At 48.5% G+C, this 20,888-nt stretch overlaps 1 protein-coding gene across 1 annotated transcript in view; it reads left to right on the top strand.

The window, feature by feature from the left end:
- Positions 1 to 20,048, top strand: part of HMOX2 (heme oxygenase 2) — a 180,841-nt gene extending 160,793 nt beyond the window's left edge. Inside the window, exon 6 of the mRNA XM_085632204.1 lies at positions 16,177 to 20,048. Within this exon, the coding sequence (XP_085488330.1) occupies positions 16,177 to 16,304 (128 nt within the window). The 3' untranslated portion in view covers positions 16,305 to 20,048. The remainder of the gene's footprint in view (positions 1 to 16,176) is intronic.
- The last annotated feature ends 840 nt before the right edge of the window (positions 20,049 to 20,888 follow it).

Here is a 20,888-nt window from a genome sequence, read left to right as displayed (position 1 = left end):
TGAGCCATATCAATAACCGGTTTGAAGTAAAACCGCTTAAAGGTAGAGTCTGAAGACCAGTCTGCTGCATTCAGAATGTCTTCCAGACGAGCTCCCAGGGCAAATGCCTTAGAGGCCATCGCTCCTCTAGCGGAGTGAGCCCCAAAGGCTCGAAGGTCAATCCCCGCTTCCTGCATCACCCATCTCACCCAGCGGGCAATGGTGGGAGAAGAAACTGCTCTATGAGGCTTCCTGAGCGCAATAAGCAACTGCTGCTCGCCCGGCGGGCGAAACTCTTCCGACATCTCCTCGTAGGCCTTGAGACATGAGACCACACACAACTTAGGAACATCAGGAAAAGCAGGGTACGAGACGGATTTCGTCCCACATTTCGTCCTTCGACGAATCATGAAAGTGACTCCCGTAGGAGAGAAGACCCTGCTGGAGATATCCAAGGCCCTGACATCAGACACTCGTCTGCAGGAAATAAGGCACAGAAGCATTGCCAGTTTCGCCGATAGCTCCTTGCGCGAAAGGAACTGGTCAGGCTGCCAAGAAAGGAACAAGTTCAAAACCTGATTCACATCCCAGAGTTTGGAATAACGAGGCTCAGGAGGTAGAGAAAGGCGAATGCCCCGAAGAAGGCGGCAGACCAAAGGATGTTCGCCCACCGGAGAACCGTCCAACACCGCATGACCAGCTGAGATTGCAGAGCGAAAGGTGTTGACAGTTCTGTAAGCCAAGCCCTCCTCCGCTAGGCTGGCTAAAAAATTCAAGATAGAGGTTACATCTGTTGCCACGGGATTGAGACTCCGTCGCATACACCAACTACACCATCTCCTCCAAGAAGATCGGTATCGCTTGACAGTGCTGTCGGCCCATGCCTTTGACATGAACGTCTCAGCCGCTCCCGAAAGGCCCGGGACTGCCCAGCGTCCCCTGTAATCCGCCATGCCATGAGAGCGAGTGAACCCTGCGCTATCAGCGGATGAGCAACGTTGTCCGGACCGAGCAGAAGAGTCGGAAAGTGGGGGAGTGGGATTGGAAAATCCCAAGAAAGTTCCAGAAGAACCGGAAACCAGACTTGAGATCTCCAAATTGGAGAGACTAGGACCACGTCCGCATTCTGGCGACGGACTTGAGCTGAGACCCTGATCAGCATCGCAAACGGGGGAAAAGCGTAGCCCCGCTCGCTTCCCCAATTCTGAAGAAAAGCATCGGTTTGTGCCGCTAGGGGATCCGGTCTCCAACTGAAGAACCGGGGAAGTTGATGGTCCAACCGGGAGGCAAACAGGTCGACTGAGAATGGGCCCCAAATGCTCTGGAGGTCCGAAAAAACTCCTGGATGCAGCTTCCACAGACTCCCGTCGTAAAAATGATGAGACTGAAAATCCGCCACTCGGTTGTGCTGACCCGGTAAGTATTCCGCTGTCACAGACACGTGGTGATCCAGGCAATACTGCCAAAAGCTCGCCGCCATGTCCGAGAGCGCTCTGGACCTCGTGCCCCTGAGATGGTTGATGTACCAGACTGCTGATACATTGTCCATCTTCAGAAGTACGCAAGACCGGACAGAGTCCTTGGTCCAGCATTGGATCGCAAAGGATCCCGCTAAGAGCTCCAGACAATTGATATGTAACTGTTGCTCTTATGGTGACCACACACCGCCCGTTGTGAACTCGCCGCAGCGTGCGCCCCAACCGGACCTGCTGGCGTCGGATTCGATAATGATCTCTGGGGCGGAACCGAAAATAGCCCGCCCATTCCAGGCCTCCATATTGGCGAGCCACCACTGAATCTCTTCTCTGGCCTCTGCCGAAAGGGGCACCTTCCGAGAGTAGGAGCAGCCTTTGCGAAGATGATAGGCCTTGAGGCGCTGCAGGGCCCTGTAATGAAGTGGGCCCGGAAATATGGCCTGAATTGACGCCGACAGCAACCCTACAAGGCGGGCCAACTGCCTGAGAGATAGATGCTGCTGTGTTAGCGCCCGCCTGAGCTCGTGACGAATCTTCGCCAACTTGCGGGAGGGAAGACTGAGAGTCGCCGCTACGGAGTCGACCGAGAAACCCAGGAAGACAACTGTCTGGGACGTAATTAGCGTAGACTTTGCTTCGTTGATCACGAAGCCTAGACTCTGTAGCAGATTGACCGCCGACTGGAGCTGGCGAGTCAAGATTGAAGGACACTGCGCCATCAGCAGGATGTCGTCCAAGTAAACAATGAGGCGTATGCCGGACGCCCGCAGCCGTTCGACGACTGGACGGAGAACCTTGATGAAGCACCAAGGGGCGGAGGACAGACCGAAGGGAAGGGTGGCAAATTCGTAGGTGGTGCCCTGCCAGAGAAATTGAAGGAACCTCCGGTGAGGAGGAAAAATGGGAACCGTCAGATACGCATCCTTGAGGTCGAGACGCACCAGCCAGTCGTTCGGCCTGAGCAGATCGCGAAGAAGATGGATACCCTCCATCTTGAAGTGGCGGTAAACCAGCCACTCGTTGAATTCCCGCAAATTGATAACGGGACGCTGACCCCCGTCTGCCTTGTCTACGACAAACAGGTTGCTGATAAAACCGTTGGGATGGGGTAGGGTTTCCACCACCGCCCCTTTGGTCAGCAGGGAACGCACCTCTTGATCGACTAGCGCGGCGTCGGCAGCGGAGAACGTGAGCGGCCGTGGAGGGAACGGTTGGAAGGGATCCCCGAGAAACTCTATGTGAAACCCCTGCACAGTTTGGAGAACCCATGCATCCCCCGTGAGAGAAGCCCATGCCGGGAAAAAATGAGCCAGACGGCCCCCCACCCTTAGAAGGGAAGAAGGGAGAACACTCACCGGAGGAATTGGAGTTGGAGGCGCCTCCGCCTCTACCGCCTCTGTTCCGTGCTCGCCGTCCTCTTGTAGGGTAAAAGTTACCAAATCGGGCTTGGTCCTCATACTGCCCTTGGTTGGAGCCTTGTCCTCTCTGTTGATTAGGACGGCCGGACGAGCGGCCCCTGCCTCGCCCGGCCCCTCGGAAAACCCGAGGGCGAAACACCTTCTTGATTGAGGATTGTGCTCTGTCAAGAGATGTGAAGGTGTTGACGAAGCGGCCAAGTTCTTTCATAAAGGGCTCCCCGAAGAGGCCCCCTTGGGCCACCGGGCCTGCTTCGGAATCCGCCAAGTCTCCCAACTTAGGATCCACTTTGATGAGAAGGGATCTGCGCCGTTCAGTCGAAATGGCGCAATTGGCATTGCCCAGAAACACCACGACACGTTGAGCCCAGGAGGAGAGATGTTCAGGGGAGATCAACGATCCGGAGGCTTTGGCCTCCTCCGCCATATCCAGGATTTTGGTGATGGGCCCCAGGGCATCCAAAAGCTTGTCTTGGCAAGCCCGCCAAGATCTGTCAATGCCCTTCTTCGGGTCTTTAACAAACTTCTGTAGAAAAGTCGCCATTCGCGGGTCGATGTCGGGGGTAGCCCCCTCTTTGCCCGCCAGAGAGGGCCGAAGGCACTCTGCCCTGAGACAATTCCGCACTGATGCCTCTAAAGGCTGGCGAATATGATTGGCAACATAAAGCGCGACCTTGTCAGAGGGCGCCCATTCTGAAGACCTCGGATGCAGGATGTCTGCAGGATTCAGCATATCTGCGCAAAGATTTCCCTGATTGGGATCAGGCGCAGAATCTGCAGAACGGTCATGACGTGAAGGGCCCGCAACATTGTCCTCATCCCCTTGATCGGGATCCCCGGGAATGCCGGGCGTAGATGGAATGGGGTTACTTGCCAAGAAAGCCTGCTTTAAGCGCGCAAAGGCGTCCACGTCTACTCCTGCCTCCCTGGGGCGTTTCGCCGGAGGAGGTTGAGAATCAACTGGGGCAGCACTAGAAGTGCGCGAGGCGGGGATGGCTTGCGTCACTCTGGCCAATCTATCACAGGCCTGTTCAATTCTCTGGGAGAGGCGATCCTCAAGGGGTCCCATAGCCTGCTCAACTGCTTTGAAGATAGACGCATCTACCACATCATAGAAGTCATCGTCCCACGGCAGTGTGGCGAGTGGGTCCTCCTCCCACTGGCCCTCCTGATAAGCCTCGTCCTCATAGAACTCCATAGCCAGCGCTAGGAACAATATATATATATAGCCCCGCAAAGAGCACAAAGTATGAGGCCAAACTCAATGTGGGGGGCTGGGTGACAGCCTACACTTCAGGCAAGCAGCGCTTGCAATCGGGACACAGCCCTGGCCCAACAGCCCTGGTGCAATTATATATATATCAAGGGCGACCTGCCAAATATGGGCCCAGCAGGAAAAACCTGCAATACCGACTCCCAAGAGCGTTCTATATATAGGCCTAATACAGACCCCTCAGCGGATGATCAAGCTGTCAGGGGCGTTCCAATGCACTTCTGCCTAAAGGCAGCAACAGACCGTGAAACGGTGTCGTGGCAGGTCCAGGCTCCAGTCCGACGATGCCTTCCCGAGATCAAACAACGCGCGAAATGCGCGGAATCTCGGGAATGCACGTCGGACGAGGAGCGCGCACACGCGTGCCCTCTAGCGGCCAACAAGAGCACCGCGAGCCGCACCAACTGCGCAGCCGTTAGGGAGGAATGCTCCCACGGCTGACCGCGAGTCCACCGAGTAGCAGTGGACTCGCTTCAAGAGCGAAATAAGGAATTCGTCCGAATCGGGGAAAAAAGCGAGACGCGCGTCGATAAAATACCGGCGCGCGTCTCGCCCTGAGGCACTTAAAGGAAAATACACCCCGCAATCGGCACCAAGATAACCAAGCGTCCACAGAGGAACAAAGACATAAAATCAGTCACCGCTGCTAGAACAGCATAAAGACATGAAAGTCGGAGAATCTGTCTCCTTAAACAATACCATGAATCAACATAAGCATATCAATTCAAAAGCAGATAAAACCAACATAGAATCAAGAGATATTAAAAAATAGAACTTATCTGGCTGCAAGCAGCGAAGAAAGAGGGGGAATGGAGAGTAACAGAGGACTATATCCATAACGGAGCCTGTGATTGGTGCAGAGGAGAGGACGCTCTACCTGTGGACACTCTATTGTTTTCTTCTGTATTCCCTATGTTGCATGGGAATAGTAGTTTGGTTTTGTGGTTTTGAAATGGCTGCTATTCAATAAAGTGGAGAAAGAATAGCATAACCCTCGCCTCCGGTCCTGACATAGAATCCAATACTGTTAGGATAAAATGGGTTGTGTAAACCATAATACAATCGGTTTTATGTGCAAAAAAAGACACACTACAAACAGAAAATCGTCAAAAAGGTATGTGCAAAACACAGCAGAGCGCTGCTGGTACGGGTGAGCTGCTGTTCGCAGAACGCTTGTCTGTATATTGCGCACAACTGTTTTAAATACCTTTTTAAAGTGTTATTCGTTTACCACGCTGTCCTCTGGAGCTGCCCTGCACCCCGGTCCGTCGCGGCAAGTGCCGATCGAACGGAGGGTGGACCTTGGGCTTGACTCCTCCCCCTCCCCCCACCACTTCCGGGGCACTGGGGCTAAATACACTGGCTGGCGAACGCGCAGCGGATGCAGCAGAGCGCTGCTGGTACGGGTGAGCTGCTGTTCGCAGAACGCTTGTCTGTATATTGCGCACAACTGTTTTAAATACCTTTTTAAAGTGTTATTCGTTTACCACGCTGTCCTCTGGAGCTGCCCTGCACCCCGGTCCGTCGCGGCAAGTGCCGATCGAACGGAGGGTGGACCTTGGGCTTGACTCCTCCCCCTCCCCCCACCACTTCCGGGGCACTGGGGCTAAATACACTGGCTGGCGAACGCGCAGCGGATGCAGCAGAGCGCTGCTGGTACGGGTGAGCTGCTGTTCGCAGAACGCTTGTCTGTATATTGCGCACAACTGTTTTAAATACCTTTTTAAAGTGTTATTCGTTTACCACGCTGTCCTCTGGAGCTGCCCTGCACCCCGGTCCGTCGCGGCAAGTGCCGATCGAACGGAGGGTGGACCTTGGGCTTGACTCCTCCCCCTCCCCCCACCACTTCCGGGGCACTGGGGCTAAATACACTGGCTTGGCGAACGCGCAGCGGACGCGCGCAGCGGGCGCGCCGGCGGCGCGCCGAAGGCGCGCCAAAGGCAAGCCCGTCTGCGCCCGTCCGCGCCCAACCGGGACCAGGGGCCCCAACCCCTGGCCCCTACATATCCCAGGTCAGGACATATAGTGCAAATGACATCTACAACATTGGGGCTAGGGCTGATGCTCACTGCACATACACCTATGCACCAACCGACCTTCCCCCCCACTGCCCAGGATGTAAACACTCCTTTCACAAAACCACAGCACTACCGATGATGCAGGAATATCATATGTGCTTATTAAACTGTAGATCGCTCCCGAGACACAGCACACAAATCGCTCTTCTACTTGAAGAACGCAAGCCAGACGCCGTCTTTTTGACAGAAACCTGGCTCAACCCCTACTCAGAGCCTCATATAATCGCCGCCTTACCCCCGGGTTTTCAAATCTATAGATCGGACCGGACATAGGGCAGAGGAGGAGGTCTGGCTATTATTTTGAAAGAGCAGTACCAGTGCCGCATCACGACCGAAACCATCCCTGAATGCGAGAGCTTAGCCTTTAGCATTGAATTCACTGCTAACAGCTCCTTCTCTGGCACTCTAATTTATCGCCCCCCTGAGCAGGCCAAACTGTTTCAGAAATCTCTTCCCGACATCATAGCTAAACGAGTTACTACCCTAGCTAATTACACCATGTTGGGAGATCTTAATTTTCATTTTAATTCCTCCATTGATCATATTGCCATGGAACTAATTGACGACCTGGCAGCCTTACAGCTAACTCAACGGGTCACTGCCCCCACCCATGAGAAAGGCAATTTACTCGACCCAATTTTTAGCAACTGTTCCCAGCTGATGGTGGACCACCCCATCCCCCTCCCCTGGTCCGACCACTTTTTAATTCCATTAACCTGGGTCACCAGTAAACCCTCCATGCCTGCCCCCCAAGCAAAAGCTATGAGAAACTGGCCAAAACTTCCTGTGGAAGAGTGGTGCAGGAACCTAGAATCTACCTGCCCATCCCTTCACTTAGACCCCAACCTAGCGAACAGGGATTATGAGGACTGGGTTACAAATTCACTGGAGACGGTCCTTCCCTGCCGGAAAGTCATTTCAAAAAGATCGCAGAAATCTGCACCCTGGTTCTCAGACACCCTAAGGGAACAAAAACGCCTGTGCAGGAAACGAGAACGAGCATGGCGTCTAGACTCCCTACCAGAGAAAAAGTCGCAATACAGGGAAGCAATCAAGACCTATAGAGACGGGATAAGGAAGGCCCAGGCTGCTTACCTTGCAGACAAAATCATGGAAGCTAAGTCCAAACCGAGGGAAATCTTTCACTTGGTTAAAAAATACACTATATTAAACACATCTGCACCTCTGCCAAAAACGCAAGATCAATGCAACGAGTTAGCGGAATTTTTCCACAACAAAGTCTCCCGGATTTATTCGTCTTTTACGACACTACCTTCCAATCCTGGAGGTACAGAGGAAACACCCCCGACAAATCCTGTTCTCCCAGGCCAACCAACCTTAGAATATTTCCCACCTCTAGACCTCGACACCCTGAGCAGGCTGGCTCGGCAAGTCAAATCTGGCTCGCCTCGCGATCCTGCTCCACCCGAGATTATGTTGCAGTCTAGCTCCACCACCTTTCCCGTAATCCTGGAACTCTTAAACTCCTCGATTTCATCCTGCATTGTGCCCACAGAGTGGAAAAGAGCCATGGTACGGGCATTGTTAAAAAAACCAAATCTTGACCCAGAGGATCACGCTAACTACCGCCCCATTTCATTACTTCCCTGGGCAAGTAAGATCCTAGAAAAACATATAAACACCCAGCTGATCCAGTTCCTAGAGAAGAATCAGCTACTAGATATGACCCAGACAGGCTTCAGACCTAGGCATGGAACTGAGACTGCGCTGCTGGCGGTCACTGAAGAGTCACGGAGGATACTGGATCAAGGAGGATCAGTGGCAGTGATCCTCCTTGACCTAAGTGCTGCCTTTGACACGGTCAGGCATACCACCTTACTGAACCGGCTCCTTGGCATCGGGGTAACAGGCAATGCACTGAGGTGGTTTGACTCTTTTTTGTCCAACAGATCATTCCAGATCTTTGACGGGGACATAGTGTCAGCCAGCAAATCTTTGAGCTGTGGGGTCCCGCAGGGTTCCTCCTTGAGCCCTGCGCTGTTCAACATATATATGGAACCGCTTGCTGGGATCGTCGAACCGCATGGTATTAAGATCATATCATATGCGGACGATACCCAGCTAGTGGTCTCATTGACGCAGGAGGGCATCAGGCAAAAGCAGTCAGGCCTGATGAAATGTCTGGAGGAGGTTAAAGGCTGGATGACAGCTTCGGCCTTAAAACTCAACGGAGATAAGACTGAGGTCATGCTCCTGGGCCCAGCTTCCCCAGTACCTTTTTCCTCCCTATGGCCTCCATGTCTGGGCACGCCCCCCATCCCTAAAGAGAGCGTAAAGAGTCTGGGAATTTGGCTGGACAAAAATCTTACCTTCACTCACCAGGCGACCAAGCTATCTGCCACGTGCTTTGGCCTGCTCAGAACACTTAGGAAAGTCCTGCCTTTGTTACCAACGGAGGCCAAACAGGTAGCAGTACAAGGCCTGATACAGTCCAGGCTGGACTTCAATAACGCCCTCTATGTGGGTGCCCCAGAACTGACTCTACGGAAGTTACAAGTTGTCCAGAACTGTGCAGCACGCACCCTGCTTAACATTCCACGTACGCAGTCAGCCAGACCCGGACTGAAAAGTCTACACTGGCTACCGGTGAAGCAGCGAGTGGCTTTTAAGGCACTATGCATTTCACATCATGCCTTCTGGAAAACAGGCCCAGCAATAAATGATAATTTGGTCACCCGCTACCACCCAAGCAGGAATTTACGCTCCGCCGAAGCTTTCCTGGCCGTGGTCCCAAAAGTTAAGAGAGCGAGATCTGGAGGCAGAATGTTTGCTCTGAATGCCTCAAAACTCTGGAATTCACTCCCGCTCCAACTTAGATGCAATCCCAACCTGCAATCGTTCCGCAAACAATTAAAGACTCTTCTGTTTGCTAGGTCCGTCCTGACCTAATCTTGTCTTAACTTCCGCCGTACCTCCCCTCTCTGACTGCATCCTTAGCGCTTGGACGCCCGTCGGGCAGCAATCGCGCTCTACAAATCGACATACAATACAATACAATACAATACAAAACCAGTCTTTATTGTCAGTAACAGCAGAACCCTGTGCAAAGAGTAACAATATAACACTACAGAGAAGGTTAAACATAGGATACAAAGTTCTGACACTATTAAATCGTATATTGAATAAATAGGCCCTGAGCATTTATAAGTGTTTACAAACACAAGCCAAGCTGAGGTGCAGCGCATTAACAGCTCAAGTTCAAATTGTGGGAACTATTCAATAGATAAGGGGTGGGGTGGCATTGCATTCTAGCTGGAAACCATAAGCACAGAGCCTAAAGCCACTTGTAGCCTGGTTGTAGAAAAGAATGCATCCAGGCAGTCGGACCCAATTCTCAGGGTCGACTGGTAAAGGGAGGTGAAGTGGCGTGTTATTTCAGCATGGAATATATGCTGAGTGTGGAGAAGGTGTGCTGTAAGGGTGCGTAGTGAAAGAATAGGGTGTCTGGCTGCTCCTGACGTATCAAATCCGCCAGTAACCGGCCCGCGCGGCCTGAGGAACCATGGGTGCGGGATGAGTGCGCAGTGTAAATGAGGCGTCGCAGGTGCTCATGCAGTGAGGAATGTTCGCAGTGTGCCGCTGCCAAACGACAGGCACACTCCTTGTTTTTTTAACAATTTTGTTTCAAGCTTCAGGAGCGTGCGTTTAAATACCCAACAATAGGGGTGTGGATAAAGATTATGAAATGACATTTTTATCCTGCGTTCAGCCTGCACTCTTTCGCAGTAGCGTTACCTGGATGCTTGGGCTCCCAGCTACTGTGAGTGAGTAGTCTGTTTCTTTTGCAGATATGAGACAGTACACAAGTGAGACAGGCATTAACAGTTTTGACATTGCTGCTGGAGCAGTCCTCATCGTTAGCTCATAGTATGTTTGTGGAGTAACTTCGGCTAGGGCCAGGGAGTCCTCCCTGGACGGCCATGTGCTAGTGGAACCATCATCGCTTAAAGATTGAGTGGAATTAGTATCTTCGTCCAGGGTCTGGTCATGTTCTCGCATCATGGACTCCATTTGCAGGGCTTGTCGTCGCTCTAGGATTACTTGCTCCAAGTGTGGCACTGCACAAGTGTGACGAGGGCGATTGGTCTTCCTGTGACTCCTGCGATTGCTGACCCTTGTCGCATCTCCTGTTTGTCCCACTTCAGTGGGTGCAGGGCGTGAGGCCATAAGCCCAGCAGCCTCCATCCAGTCCCACCCTTCCTCTGAGGCGTTGAAGAAGTGTGCTGTCCCATTAACTACAGCGCAGAGACGGGCAGGTAAGAGTAATGAATAGCTTATATTGAGGTCTCTGAGGCGGCGCTTGAAATGAGTTCCTTTGCCTCTGACCTGCCATGGTATAATCAGGAAAAATGACAACAGAAACATAGTTTACTTTAATGTCTTGTAGCTTTTTGTATTCAGAGAATGGAGTCTCGCTCCTTATAGTTCAGTAGGCGGAATAGAAAGGGTCTAGGGTTAGCATCAGGTTTCAGTTTGCGCACTGGCACTCTGTGGGCATGTTCAATCGAGAAAAAAGGCGAGAGCGTGGTGCCAGGTAGTAGCGTGCAGATTCAGTTCTCGGCATATCCTACAGCATCCTGACCCTCTACCCCTTCTAGAAGTCCTACATGTATATTGTTTCTCTTGAAGTGACCTTCCGCACCTTCAGCTCTGCATTCCACCACATGTACGCTGTCCAGCATGGTCGTGATTTCACAGACTGTTGGATGGAGTTTGGTCAGCATATTCTCTACCATGTTCACTTTGTCCGCAAGTTTGCGATGGTCTGCATGCAGCAGGGTGAAATCTGCCATCACTTTTTCGATTCTGTGTTCAAGTGACGTGCCTGTGTGCACGAGAGTTGTGCCAATCTTTTCCACTACTTGTAGCTCTGAAGGACATATCTGAAACAGGTGTTCCGTCTCCCATTTGGTCTCCAGCTCGCCGTTCTGGGGTTGAGGCAAAGCATACTGCTGCGGGATGGGCCCCCAAAAGCAATTTACCCTTGGTCAGCTTACAGGCGTTGGGCATTCGAGTGGTCATAGTGTGGTGATATCTCTGTCTCTCAGTATGCTTTCGGGCTTGTTGCTAAAAAGCCAGTCAGGGTGGTATGTAAGCTGCCCCTTAGAGCCTTCAGGGGGCCCAGGATTGATACTGATGCTTGATGCTTAAATATGACCAGCTCTTCTGCAAATGGCAGCACAGAAGGGCTATGGGCACTAGAAGAAACTGGTCCCAGACCCGAGTAGATGTGTACCCTTAGAGATGATAGGCACTGAGAGAGGGCTAATTCTCTTGCGGCTGCAGGGGCACTCAAGTGCGGGGGCCGCTCAGCCAGGGAGGATTACGGCAGTCCCCCTGGGGCTTCATCGGTGCCACAGTCGCCTTGCCTGGGAAGCACCATCCGGCAGCAGGGCCGATCTGGTCAGTGATGCGCCGCAGCCCTGCCACTCCATGCGTCAGTCTCTATGGTCGCCTCTGCAGCTGTGCTTTCAGGCCGGCGGGGATGACTAGGGGTGGTCAGGGCGTCCCATTCAGTGTGACCCAGTACGGCCAACCAGCATCGCAGCTCCCGGTAGCCCGTCACAACGCGTGTGTAGGCCTCAGTCAGATTTCACCCCAGGGTCCGCAATCGCATTGGCAGTCATCTCCGGGAAGGGGTATATCAGCTTGGAACACCAGCAGGAAGCATTTAGGACAGGGTTGGATAGTGAAGGCCTTAGTTGGGGCAGAATTTAGGCCAGAAACAGGGTTGAGTCCACCATCTTGACTAGATGACTTTCCAACAAGTCATACCAGTGAGCTTTAAGAACATACTTTTCCAAGTCTGCTGCCTGGGTATGTCCTGTCTCCTTACAATATCTGTATTCTTGTTAATCTTCCTACTAGAAGTGAAGAAAAGGGAGGGACTTAGTAGCAAGTATATGTTACTCACCATAGTGACCTATATACTTGTAGACCCCCACTCTCCCTGAACCCCACCCCACTGTCATTCCTACTTTGGTTATGATCTGGCTTGACATTGCAGCTGTCGCCTGACAACTATATAAGCATCACTAGAAGTTGTCTGCTTCATTAAACAAGCATTTACAATGCAATAGGTCTCGCAATGACATTGTTTTGAGCTATTGGCATTGAGAATGTTATTGTTTTTTTCCCTTCGTGAAGCATTAATCAAGTAATGGCGTTGTAAATGACAATGTCTTTTACCCCCTTTTGACCCCCGCAAAGCTCATCAGCATGTGCCTGTCATCGCTGAGAAGTGTGAGGACCCCACCATGGAGGTAATGCAAGAAGGACCCACTGGTGGGCACTGAGAGACCTGACTCTGGTGGGCACAGTGATAGCATGAGCATCAATTGGCTTGCAGTAGTGGCACCGTAAGAAGCTAATACTCCTAGCAGATTTAGAAGCTGACTCGGGGTACTGTGAGAAGCTGGCACTTGGTCCAAAGGGGCCCCACGTGAAGCTGCAACAAGGGGTCAGGATAAAATGGTGGATTATGTGGGAAGTGTGAAGAGTCTTTCGAGGACATTATGAGGAGATGGAACTTGTGTGCAGTGAGGGGGGCAGGCCTCTTGTGGTAAATGCAGTGTATGTGTCAAGTGGGGATGGTACGATAGGGTTTCAGAGTGTACTGCAAGGGGGGGTTCTAGGGTGTGAACATAGCACTGGAAGGATAGTCTCCATATGATGTAATAAAGAAATGGACTGGATTTCATGAGTATGAGAAGTGGGGGAAACATTAAAGTTAGTTATTTATTTCTAAATTTTAACGAGGTAGTTTGAGCCTTTTTAAATGTCAGGGTCGCTTTGCAAACCTGTGAAAGAACACGGTTTAATTGCTACCCGCTTTAGAAGGTCTTATAAATGTCATTGCTATTTTAATACATGTTATCAAATCATACAGCTTCTTCATCCCAAACATATCTTAAAAACAAACGAGGCATTCATATTTAACTTTTTAATGATCAATTTCCATATTATTGATAAAGCTTTAACGTGCGCCATGAAGGGAATAGCGCTTAGTAATAACCCCCCAAAAAAGGAGACACAGCTGTAAACTGTTTAACAAAGTATAAAACGCAATAAAGGCCGAGATGATGATGTTGTGTACACCGCATCTTCATAAAATGCTGTTAGGGGTTTTATGACGGCTTCCCAGACTGCTGCGTAGCGCTAACTTCGAAAGGAGCTTTCCGCGAGATTGCAAAACACTGCCTGGTGTCAAAATTGAATTCAAATGAATATTGTTTTCCATAAAAAGTGTCTTTTCTATCTTTTTTTCTCCAGCAGGGGAAGAGCATGATTAAGAAACGGAGTCCATCTTCCCCTTCCCTCACCCAGCCGTATATTGTACGGCTTGGAGTGGTATTCTAGGCGCTTCTCTTTTAATCTTGTGGTTTAGTAGCTTTAGAAGTGCTGTATGTGGAAAGTAGGAAGGGGGACGCCAGGTCATTTGCAGAATGGAAACTTTATTTTTATTTTATTGAAATGGGTCCACCGCTGCGAAAATTTCTTTCAAGCACATAAACGCCAAAGCTTATGGCTCCCATAAAACTCGCAGGGAGAGGCTGCGAGGGTTCGTTCCACGTAAACTTTCTTCTGGGGATCTCGAACTGAACTGAGCGCAAATCTACCCATGTTATATTTTCTTTACATTGCTTTGAATCTCGAGAAACAAAGGCTTGGACGGCCTCTGTGCCTGCAGATGAGAGGGCTGATGAATGCGCATTTTGAGACATGTCTGATCAGCTTACCCCATCAGCTCTACTTGAGGCGCACATCACCCCCACATTGTTTTCCCAGACATTTGTTTGAGCTCGAGCCCTTGGTAACCCTCCAAGGGGGCATCGAGGTTTGAAGTGGGCCAATCCCTGAAGTGCCAGGACCCTGCAGTCTGTTACTGTCACTCTAGAATGGACCGAATCGGGTCCCTAAAATCGCGCTGGCCGCAGGCCTTTAATGCAATGCAAGGAGACGTGACAATCAGGTTTGTTGCTTTTGCATTTCCTCTTAATATATTAACCGGCACTAAACCGCTTCAGGGCACTTTGCTGGACGGTTCAGTGAGTACACTGATGAAACTGCACTAGCCGGTTCCAACCTGCATCCCAAACAGTATTTCTGATTTAAACTCCAGTCCAAATATCGCATGTGCTTAAAAGATACTGCGTACTGGAAATGTATGCGCCCAGAAGGCCGGAGGTCAATTGCAGGACGTCCCTTAAACTTTTATTGTTATATATCCGAGTGTAAATAGTTGTATGTTAGTATTACATGCGATTCTCGAGAGTACCAATCTCTTAATTCTATTTATTCATATATTTAAGTGTCAAGTCAGAGCAGTGCACACCATTTCTATGGTTACATTATTTACAGTAGACATGGGGGGGGGTTAAAAAGAGGTACTTTTCCAATCTTATGGAAGAATCAAAGCGTGATGGAAGGGGCGATTGACATCTTTTTATACCAAATAGAGAGGAAAGCCCCCAAATAAACTTCACACTGTGTACAAAGCTTGTTTCTAGCCTTTGCAGTATCTTTAAGGCTTGGGTCCTTTCCTCCAGCGTGCGGTGTAAATAATACACGTATCCGATCCATGCTGCCCTGACCACCTATTCACGGGCAGGGGAGACTTTCTCACAACGTGTGCAGGCTTGCAAAGTGCATACAAATTTATTGAAAAGGTGGAACGAAATAAGGTTGTTAAAACATACATTAAAATCTAATTATCCTGGCAAAAACGGCCGTAACCGCTGCTTCGAGAGAGTCCTGAACTTAAGGTGGCATGCAATAATTGGGACGGCGTTGGACAAAACCCATGCGATGAAAATAGGTTTGGGGAAGTTGAACAAGAATAGTAAATAGCAATTAGCTACTGATGTGCCATTAAGTAAGTTTCTGCCCAGTAATGTGTGAAGACTGTCTGATAAAAAACGGCGCATATCTCTCGTATAACAAGAGTGCTCCTCACATAACTAACTGCGCCTTGTTTAAAACTGACCGCGAAAGCCAGTGCGTGAGCCTGTTTACTTAGGAACGCAAGATCACGATAAGGAAGGGTATGCAGCTCCTGATACTGCTAATTAGAAACAGATGGGAAATTGCTTTGCGACAGCCGCAAAGCAGACGATCCTGTCCGGATGGGGCGGACAAAAAGGGGAAACCAAAAAACCTCATTTCCAATGGCAGGCCACAGTTTAGCATAAACGGTGACGCCAGCCAATGAAAAGGAGGGGCGGGGCTTCAAGTCCCCTTCTGAAATCTCCTCATTAACAATATGTCTCGCCAAGCGTGCAGCGCATGCGCAACGCTAGGCGAGACCTAAAAAGTGCTTTCCCTCCATATTGCTGTGATCATTTTGTTCATTTATCCGCTGCCTTGACCTGTCGGGCCCTACACCAATATTGTTCTACAGTTATTTGCCTCCACACAAACACATATCCATTCTCATGCTATTTACATGTACATTACCATACAGCATTCCTTTAAAGCCAGACCTATTTGCATTGCCAATGCTTGCTTTTGGGAAGAGTTCAGATAACAGGGGACTGCGGTTCAAGAATCCAGAGAAGGTGTTGCGGTTGCAGGCTCTGTGGGGGGCAACCTTTCTCCATAGCTTTAGGCATCTTAAAGAAGCATACATAGGCTGTGAACGTTTGCTTATGACCCCTGTGGTATCCAGAGAACATCTCATAATTACCCAGGAAGGATGCCTAGAGATAGGAGTACAATAGCCACGATGTATACTTGACCCACCACCTGCCCATTGTTGTGATAGGGCAGTTGTGTTGTGCCTTTATAGAGCAGCTGATCTTTGTCTTTACTGTGACGCTTTCCTTGTCCATGTTGTGCGTTAATTTTGCCCAGTACCACCTGCTGTGTGATACTCTGTTTTTTACGACCACTAGAATTAACACTTGTGATTATTTCTTCTTCTCTCACGTCTCCAGGTAGCAGCGAAGGTGCAGGGTGTCCTTTCCATGCCGGTATCGCATTGCTACGGCTCCCCTCAGTACAATTGATTCTGGCAGCCTCGATGGCAGTGGTTGCAGGGATGGTGGCCTGGTACGTGATATGAAGGACTGAACCTACTTGAAGCCTTTCCTGTGAAGGCCAAAAAAATGAAGACTGGCAAAAGCTATTTCAACAAAAAATACCAACCATCCATTATCAAGCACCTTGGCCAGAACTGAAGGAAATGGACTTAATTATGTAAACCAAACCCCAGAGTGAAAGAACTTGATCCTTATCACGAACCAAGTCTCATCCTCTGGAAATCATAGCATGGCTAAGGAAAACGTCTGTCTTTTAGACACTTATTTTAAGTTTTAGTTGAAATACTGCCGAGAATTCGGGTGGCTGGGCATCTGCATGATGCCATATCACCAGTAGATGTTTATGTGAATTCTCCCAGCGGGAAAAATGAAGACTGAAGATATACTCAATAACCATACGGGCCAGTAAAGCAGTTAGATCTCTGATGTTAATTGCATATATACATGCTTTTGAATATGCATCTTTTTGTGCTTTTATCGAGTCGGACCAAGCTTTTGACAGACAGACAGACAGACACACACCCTCACTCTCTCACATGCTCTCTCTAACGTTCTCCTTAGCAGAGGCCTAAAAACTTCTTAATGAGCCTAGGCTGGGAAAGAAACACGCCTCTGTATTAGTAGTGTAAGCATAATGAAAATGTGACCAGTAATGGCTCAAGATTATTCACAGAAAAATGCCCTACTCACCTGGAGACCTTGATTATGCATTGGGTCATTCACCCAGCCTTCGCAGGCATCTCTAAAGTTCTGAAGCCCATTAGTTGTTTTTCTGGGTTTGCCATGCCCCATTCATGAAATCATGGTTGTGCAACACCTTATTCACCCATCGCCATCACTGGGCCACACAATTATTATCCAAAGTGTATCTGACGCTCTTCAGATAAGTACCTTAAAAAATAATTTCATTTGTACCGTTTTTTTATGCAGAATGATAGTTAATAACTATAATGACAAAATGTGGGTTCCACCAGAACATTTTCTGCATGTGCTAGACAAGACATACAGTATTAGGTTTCTGTCCGGTCCAGCTGTGCAAGCTGATTCATATGTGTACTCCTCGGCTGGCTTCCACCCATACTACATTAGACCATACATTTCTCCTCATACTGAAAGCTCCTAAGAACTTAAGGCTCAATTGTGTCTATGGGTGCACTGCTTCTATGTCTATATACAAAGAGTACCGACCGGTAAAGGGAAATATACATCATAGGTAATACTTGCTAAACGCATCTAAGATACATTAACAAGTGTGGTACTTCCGGATGAAGAAGACAAGATACAAGCACGACAAATAGTACATGTGGGGCATTATCACCTGTAACGGGAGGTGCAAGTGAACCTTGTTGAAATGTTGGCTGTCCACAGTCCAGGTTATAATCTTAAACTGAAATGTGTGGTACAGCTACATGAAATGTTGAATAAGGCCACAAGCAGTGAAAGCATGGTGCATACAGCAAGTAACACTACTTACCAGAAAATGATCTGGCACCGTGATCCTCCCCTTCCCCAAATCAAGAGGTCTTACGGAGGTAGCACAGAGCAGGATTTTTTTCCCCTCAAGATTTCTTTTATATATTCTTTTTCTATAGCACAGTGGAGACATATTGGAGACTATCACATTTCACAGTTGATAAGGTGATTAACATTATTACAGTTTACGAAGTGCCCTGTTAATCTGTAAAGAGGGATCCAGAAGATAATGAGCACATATGTGGATGTGTTCAGTTCTGCATCTGTGGTCTTAGGCTAGAACACAGATTTGCATCTCAGTTGCATTAATGGATTCCACCCACAGATTACATTCCAGTGGGAGTGGGATGGGGGATGGGGGAGGACTAGGGAAGTGAAACAAGTCTGTAGATGCTGCCATGGATGCGTAAGAGGTGCATTTGGTTCAGCCATAAACTTTGAAGTAGGGGGTTCCAACTTAGGTCCAGAAGGTCAGTCAACACACAATTCTGAAAACAACCACCAATTTAGGAAATATATTCCATTTAAATTCATTGTATGTAAAGTTATCTTAAGTGCATATCCTCAAAATGTGCCCTGGGCTCATCACTCCTAGGCCTATGTTACACATCCTGATTTAAAATTAGACCAAAGCCTCGCAGTGCAGGTGGACGGTGATTTCACCTGTGAAGCAACAGACTACGCATCTAAAATGTCAATAGTATTTGGTGTCCGGGCCATTACTTAAACAAAATGTTATAGTTTAGTATAGTTAAATAAAAGGCAGGGGAGAACAGATTAATTGATAAAAGTTGAATGCCTTTTTTATTTCGAAATAATTAATGTTTTGTGGACATAAAACACTTTGCTTTGCCAGCCTTCCCAACGCTATGTTGTTCCAAATCAAACTACCCAAGCAATGTCCACCTACTACATGAAATGCCTCAACACTTTCTCATTACAGCCTACAATTTAAGCAATAAAAGAGCCTTTTTAGTGCCGGAGAAATGTCTCATCTCCATAGTCCAGCGCCTGTGAGCTCAGTCTTTCTATGCAAGTAGCTGGCTGAGAGCAGTGTAACCAGTCCTTTTACTCTAGTGCTGTCAGAGGCGACTGTTGCTGCTGCATAACGACGGTGAGGGGGTGGGAGGGAATGGGGAAAAAAATCCCTTACCTGTCTGTCACCCGCTGCCTCTCGGTCCTCCTTGCCCGCTTCTAGGACTTCAGGGCCAGGAACAGGAAGCACCCAGGCTTCCAGACAACCCTAGCCAATCACAATGCTGCTGATAGCAACGTTGTGATTGGTCCGAGTGCTGTGTTTCAGCGCACAGAGAGGGGCTGGGAGCCTGGGCATGTTCTCCACCGGACTATGCAAAACAGCCCGGTGGAGAACATGCTAAGTGCGCATGACTGTTTGGCCGGCCAAAGACAAACAGCCAAACTGACATGCGCACTTACAAAATGCCACCACTCCTCCCCCTGCTCCTCTGACGCAGCCCAGCCCCACCCCTAACCAGTTGAGCAACAACACAAAAGATAAAATGATAATCACAATGCGTTATTTTCTTTTTTCTTTTTCACCTGCTCACAGAGCAGTGGGGTGACGCTCCTCTGCCTTAGTAGAGGAGCCGCCCCTGAATGCTGTACGAACTGCAGTAAAAAAAATGGCGAGGTGTGCACTCAAAGGCCCACGTAAAGCAAACAAGCTATCAGAGCTCTCAAGGTTGAAAACGTAACTACCATATTATGTCACAGCACAGAGCACATCACTGTGACCGTATGGCCACTCCTGCTAAATGTTTTGGGCAGAAAGATAAACTTCAAAGTCAAGGGAGAGCCCCCCTCCCAAGATCATCTCGTCAGAGACTGCAGCTCCGCAAACTGGTAGAAAGTGTCTGAACACCTAATTTCTTTTTGTATACATTTCCTTTTTATAATATTTACTCTCTGATGCAAAGGAAACCATGTCATCGAATGTTTAGTATTAAAAACATGCAAGTAAAAAATATCCTTAGTTTCAAACTGGAAGCGTAAGCGTGGAAGGGGGCATTTGTGTCCTACACCTCAAGCCTTTTCCAGTAACACATGTAGTGTATGGGTGATAAAGCTGAGCGCATGTTCAGAGCAGACCAAGATTTCTTTTAGACCAGCTTTACTGTGTATCATATAAACAGATCAGATACCGAAACTAAATGTGTATAACTGCAACTAAGCCTACAATTAAACATACAGTCGAACAAATTGTGGGGAAGAAGGATCAATATGGAGTGTGTGGTGCAGGTGATAGTTATGAGGAATAAAGTAAGAAAACAAAAGCGTATCATGGAATGTTGAAAGTAAAAGAACTTCCCTGAAAGTGAGCAGTGGAAGGAAACAAGTAAAAAGGCTGTGCTCCATGGTAGGGACAAAAACAAATGGACAAAGCAAGTCATCAAATAAGAAGCAAGCAAATGAATGACAAGAAAGGCAATCAATGCTAAGCAATGGGTGGGATATGTTCCCAATAGGTCTCTGGCAACCAGACCGCATGCACTATCTGGAAGGTGAGGACTTAAAGGCGCCAGGCTTCTCTACCTAGATCCTGTTGATTTTTCATGAAGTCATGTTTTTTTCAGTATTTTCTTCTGCCATAAAAAACAGGACAATCTTGCATGGCATTATATTCTACTTCGCCATCGTTCGATTTTAACGCTGTCCTGTTTTTTGTTTTTTTAACTGAGAAAGGTGAGGCAATTAAAATAAAGAAATACGAGTAGTTTTACTGTGCCCCTACACCTCTAAATGGCTTCAGAATAGCGATTATAAATGGGATCACCCTCCTTTCACCTTATTTATTGTTGTAGATATATATATATTTTTACTTCAAGCATATAGGGCTGTGCTACCCAGACTTGGTCATGAAAAATTTTAGTCATCTTGAAAGTGATAGCCCATATTTCTCACCAAAACCTTGTGCTTCACGGATTTCTGTCCAGGATATGAGGGCAAACTTGTACCGTTTATTCAAGGCATTAGATACACTTTTTGAGTGGAATGTCTACCTTTTTATGGTAAGTACATCAAACTAGTAGTATTTGTCTTAATTAAGTAGGACTCTTTTTGCAGGTTCATGTCACATAGCTGTGTCAGGTGATGTGTAAAGAGGAATCAGTCAA

This window comes from Triturus cristatus, chromosome 10 (genome assembly GCF_964204655.1).
Source record: "Triturus cristatus chromosome 10, aTriCri1.1, whole genome shotgun sequence".
NCBI classification, from domain to species: domain Eukaryota; kingdom Metazoa; phylum Chordata; class Amphibia; order Caudata; family Salamandridae; genus Triturus; species Triturus cristatus.
Note: the sequence above shows the minus strand (reverse complement) of the source record. Positions and strands in the feature narration are given on the sequence as shown.